The sequence below is a fragment of the Amblyomma maculatum genome, chromosome 6, assembly GCF_055883805.1.
Source record: "Amblyomma maculatum isolate TAMU_Amacu chromosome 6, ASM5588380v1, whole genome shotgun sequence".
Taxonomy (NCBI): domain Eukaryota; kingdom Metazoa; phylum Arthropoda; class Arachnida; order Ixodida; family Ixodidae; genus Amblyomma; species Amblyomma maculatum.
In genome coordinates, this window is record NC_139349.1 from 154,897,525 (window position 1) to 154,903,524 (window position 6,000).

General features: G+C 45.2%; 1 protein-coding gene across 1 annotated transcript in view; it reads left to right on the top strand.

The window, feature by feature from the left end:
• The window catches only part of LOC146187109 (uncharacterized), a 63,347-nt gene extending 58,866 nt beyond the window's left edge, over positions 1-4,481 (top strand). The window contains exons 4-5 of the mRNA XM_084608181.1: positions 3,282-3,585; positions 4,429-4,481. Of these exons, the coding sequence (XP_084464307.1) occupies positions 3,282-3,585; positions 4,429-4,481 (357 nt within the window). The remainder of the gene's footprint in view (positions 1-3,281; positions 3,586-4,428) is intronic.
• Positions 4,482-6,000: the final 1,519 nt, after the last annotated feature.

Sequence of the window (6,000 nt, forward strand, 5' to 3'; positions counted from 1 at the left end):
ATTTCAATATCTAACACGTTATTACAGTGGTTGAAACGCAACTAAATGGGTACGCACTCAGCGAAGCACACGCCTGCCTCGTTCTCGTTGTAAATGGAAGACCACGAATGACTTGGAAAAGCCTATTGATGATGACTTGCCTCTATCACCTTATCAATAGCAAACTTGCACATAGCATCACATAATGTGTGAAACGCCGCTCATAATCCTAAATTGAGCAAGCGCCGACCCCGCAAACGCCGAAACGAAAGCACAGCCACGGCCGCTGCGCGCAGCTCTCCGCCCGGACTCGATGGATGGGTGGAATGGATGGATGGAATATAGGAGCGTCCCCTTTGAAACGGGGTGGTAGCAGTAGCTATCATGCTCATTTTTCTCCCTATATCTTAATTATTGATTTAGAATGGTTAACTAAACCATCATTCTATTTATTAAATTTTTGTTCCTACATTACTAACATTATGTCACTTCTCTGCTTTTAAGCCACCAATCTTCCAGTCGTTTTTTGCTAGTTTTCATCGCCGGTTTATTCACCCGGCCACTGGTATCTCTAAACACCAGAGCTTTAGGAACAGTTACTGCGCCTGCATCAACTTCCGGATGGATACCATTACATTCGAGTATAATGTGGTCAATTGTTTCACTGGAGTTTCCACATACAGCACATGTGTCATCTCCATTGTTAAATTTCTTTTTGTAGCTGCGTGTTCTAAGGCACCCTGATCTAGCTTCGAAAAGTAGGGCACTGCCTCTTGAGTTATCAAAGAAATCTTCCTTCCTGATCTGCATTTTCCACTTACGGTATAATTCCACACTCTGTTTCTTTTCCATCGAATTTATCCAATTTTTACCTTCTGTGTTTTTCACCTGTTGCTTAATGCTCTTTATTTCTCCGTCCTTGTGACTAGCATACTTACTAGTTAGTTTCCTAGTTCTTTTCCTCCATTGTGAGTCCACGCTTTTTAAGTACAGGTATTTAAACACTTTAGCTGCCCATCTGTTACTGTCCAATTTCCTCAGGCGTTCCTCATATAATATTTTACTCTGAGCTTCCCGTACTTCGAAAGATGCCCAGCCCATATCTCCCTGTACCGCCTCATTTGTAGTTTTGCCGTGGGCACCTAGTGCTAATCTTCCAACGGATCTCTGATTTATTTCTAATGTCGACTGTACCTCTGATTTTAGGCACAAAACCGCGTTTCCGAAAGTAAGTCCGGGCACCATAATTCCTTTCCAAATACCCCTCAAAACCTCATACCTATTGTATCCCCACAATGCCTTATGCTTCATTATCCCGGCATTCCTTCGCCCTTTGGCCTTAAGTGATTGCTCATGCTTTCCAATGTATGCCAATCCTTCGTTTACCCATACCCCCAGATATTTATATTCAGCTACTCTAGGTGTTTCATGGCCTTGAATTTTAAGACCCTGATCAGTTGAGCCGTTGAAAATCATCAGACCCGACTTAACTGCGCTGAAACTGAAGCCTAGAGCGTCCCCTTCGTCTCCGCAATACTTAACTAGAGTTTGCAATTCTTCCAGACTCTCAGCTAGCAGCACAATATCGTCTGCATCAATAGCAAACTTGCCTCGTTCCGGAGCGGTGGCGCCGCAGCGGTGGCGATGAGAACTAGGCGCAATACGGCTCTTCTGGGCGACGCGACGGGCCGCACCCAAGTGCGCCTCCATTGAGCGGCCGTGGATCGGCGAACCTTTCGACAGCGCCTCTAAAGATGAAGTGTTTGATCCCGTTGAATGAAAATATACAGGGTTGCTGTTTTCCCATGAAAAAATTATTTGTGGGTCTGAGAGGTGCGTTCATTTTATTACCCTGCCGTTTAAGGAGTCTTCTCACTGGCACAGACCATTTTGCGATGGCCGCGGAAGCAGGTATAACCAAGTCTCAACGCAATAAATGCTAAAATGAGGTGCGTCTTATACAAGAGTGCAGGCCCGCCGTGGTGGTGCTGTGGTTAGAGAGCCCGACTTCTGTACCCAAGGACGCGGGATCGAATCCCGGCTGCAGCGGCTGCTTATCGATGGAGTCGGAAAGCAAGTGAGAGCATGCTATGCATTTGTTTAGACGTTTTTCAGACGCATACACCTTATTTAAAGCATCGCAAGGAGTCGCGGCTATACATTTTCAAATATTTCGCCTCGGTTTGAAATAGCGGTTAAAATGAACTTATGAACCCTTGCAAATTCCCACCTTGACGCGCTTACGGAGCGACAGCAATCTCTCTCTCTCTCTCTCTCTCTCTCTCACACACACACACACACACGTACGCACGCACACAAATGAAAGCTGAGTAAATTAACCTTGTTCATTGTAACGTATACTTTTGTTTAGAAAAATGCGGCTCTGATAATACGCCGATGCCCTTTATGATGGTACTTCGTTGACATCCCGCGGAATTCGCTATACGCCATTAAGATTAGAAGTGCCACTCGCACACAATTTCGACGACCATACATCTAAAAAACGTTCGTCCCTTAATGTTATACTGCATAGATCGCATTACGTTTTCGTGGTGGGCATAGTGAATCCGAAGGGTACGAACAGAAAATTTGGGGTACACTTTAGTTTCGCTTTTAATGATGTGACCTGAACACGGTAACATCTCTCGCTTGCCGGCTCCCCTTGCGAACCCTCTTTCGAATACAGGCACTTTTCAACTCGCTTGATTAGTAAGCTTTAATTTGTGCCTTTATTATCCCACGTGTGCTCGTTAACGTGTAATCGCAAAGTATCTGATTACATAACGGAACATCCTTTACAGGTATAAGCACACCTTTAACCAAGCGACAAGAACCTGCCTACGTGGCCTATGGGAGGCGTGTCCAACTTGGGATACAAAGGTCCTGAAGGGGTGGGTTATGATATCACCCTTCAATCTCAAAGGGGAAGACCGAGTTGGCAGTGCATGTCAACCCAGGCATGTCCTGCGGTCTTCTGACGTCACACAACCTGACGAACGGTCAGGTCACGTGCACGGCCATGTCAACTGCCAACTACCACGCGTCAGAAGGAAGCCCGCGATTTTTCTCCCGCAACGCTGATATCACCAACACCGGCTTTTCTTCATAACGGGACGTTTAACGTTATCGCGTTAATAAATCGGCCATTTTATTTACCGCTTACCCCAGGTGCCGCATTCACTTGTACGGTATGTTGAAAAATTGCAATAACTTTTCCTAGAAAAGCATATGATAACGATCGCTTCAGCAGAAGAGGCACCCTATCTCAGCGACACAGCGTCTGAGTCGGACGCTTGCCGCAGGACGGCGCCCTGGTGTACGAGGCCGAGCTGTACGTGCAGCTGGACCGGCACGTGCAGCAGGCTGGTGACCAGGCGCTGCGAGTGCGGTGCTCACGAGACACCCTGCTCGTGTCGGGCAGCCTGGGCCACGATCAGGAACCACCAGGGCGGAATTCCTCGCAAGGTTCCGCCGCAGCCTCCGTGCTAGAACAGGTGGAGAGCTGGATGGACATTCTCCGCGGAAGCATGCCGCTCGTCGAGCCGGTATCGGGTCACGTGAATGTAGGCGACCCCATGACCATGCTAATCAAGATACGGCACAAGGGTGAGTGGCACGCATGTTCTATTTATAGAGTAACTGGATGTAACTGTTTAACGTTGCGAGCATCTTTTGCCAAGGTGGTGATTTTTGGCGAACATGGTGGACGTGGTTGCTTTAGTCACATAACCACAACTTTGTAAAAAGCTGTGTTCCCGCTCGTAACGCTCGTTAATGATTCATGATCTGGTTTAAAGGAACTGGCACTCTTCTAATTGAACGCCTTAGACTAAACTTTAAACAGAGTGTAGCTAGAAGTGAAGCACTGAAACACGAAAGACAGAATGATGCACCACGCAGCAGAATAGGCGACGACACGCAGGAGAGGCACACAATACACACATGCACATAAACAAGGACAATGCTGCTATGTGTCGTCGCCTATTCTGCTGCGTGGTGCATCATGTCGTCTGACCAACTAGCTCGACGTTCAACGGTAGTAACGAAAGACAGCTAGAAGCACATGTGTTTGTACTGTTTCGCCTGCGCACGTAGCTATAAAAACTGCTTGGCCTGTGCCGTCTCTACGCGAGCACACGACCTCATAACTTATCGACTTCTTTTTTTCGTATATTTGACGTCCTTAAACGATATATATACGGAGCAGATAAAGCATCATCGTACCTGTTTTGTTTTGCTTTCCCTCATGCTGCTGGATATTTGAAGTCTTGTAGAAGACGCTGCAGATGGCCCTTCCATTGATCACTTGAGGAGACATTCTTCCGCATTTGATTGCCTCCTCTTTAAGAACTGTACCTCAATTAAGGTTCTGAAGTTGCTGAGGCGATGGCTGCCAGATATTTTTTCTTTTTTTGCAGAATTGCTCTCTATTTTATTTGCATATTTCAGAAGATTCGCTCTTATATTTCCTTTGTGCTGAATGCATTGTCAATGCAATGTAAAGATTATGAAACAACTTTCTCAGAAGTAAGGCATAAGGATACTGCTTTTTAGCACATTTCCTACAGACGGCTTCTATGACCTGACCCCAGTCGGGTTGAATTTCGCACATATAGTATATTAACTGGAAAGAATGGTCGCTACGCAATTGGGATTTTTTCCACGCTTCCCCGTGACCTCTGTGTTCGGGAGCTCTGAAGAACAATGCCTATTCCGCGGAGGGCCCTAGCCATATTGCACTCATGCACAGAGTACGTCTTTTCCTGTTGCCGCATAATTTGCTTTTCTTCGAGGAGCCAAATGCAAAAATGACTCAAGGGAACTCTGGAGACGGTCCCACATATCGCCATGCTGTCTGATTACTTTCGCCGGTGGCGTGATGTCAAGAAACGGCAGTTTAATTGTCTAGACACTACAGCAAATGCCTGCTGCATGATGGGGAACGGCATGCGTCGTCAGCCAGAATGGACAACGTGGCTCTCAGTGGTCGAAACAAGCTGTCTGGAGAGTATGTGCATTGAAAGCTTCCACCTGCTCAATATTAGGTGCTTAAATAATCAAAACAGGATCATATCAAGGTTGGGGTGCTAGAATATTGACTTAACGAAGGTTGCAAAATTTCAGCGGGTGTGCCGCTGCTCCAAACGCATGTGCGTTCACAGACGTCTCCGTGAAAGAGAAGCTAACAAAGCTCATTATAGCGCAGAATAGTCTATGCCGAAGAGGTAAAAAAAGAGATACGAAACGTTTGCTTTTATAGGTTTTCTGTTCAGCAGACCTGGATTGCATACAGAATAACCACTGCCACTTTATCACGCCAAAATAATTACTCAAATTATTGACACAAAAGAAAAAATGTACAATCAACTATTTCTAATCAAAATATCCAGACATATTTGCAGGAACCGTAGGAAATACAACATAGAACCAATAAGCTGTACATTACTTATAACTAATAAAAACCTGCAAAGATTCTCAGGAAACGATGGCTTAATGCAGCCGTAGACTCATAGCCAACGCTAAACAAGGCAATTAGGAAATAACACAGAACACGCGTATAAAGAACATATGCGGGTAGCATATGTTAAAAAAAGGAAAAATTCAAACTCTGAGCAGTAGTCTACATGAGCAGTCTACATGAGTGCGATTTTTCTCGCTGCTCTTTTGTGTAGGGCATCAATTTGGAACTAACCCTACAAAACTCAATCTTTTTTTTTACATAACCTTCTCATCGTTGTCGTGGTTGCATTTTGGTTCATGGTTCATATACAGCGTACTTTTAGTAAGCGATGCTCAGAGTCGGTTCCTAGCTACTGTACCCGACCTACCCAAGGATTTCAGCTAGCTTTAGTTTACAGTTAAAATTGGAGGTCTTGTTCATTGACAAATGTTGAGCCCGGATTTATATAAAATGTGAAAGTCTGCCGCATAAACAAATATAATGTAAACTTTTCAAGCGAGTGCGCAGTTCTAAGATTATGCTCAATGCAGGAAGTGGTAGTGGGATTTTTTTCAATTGAG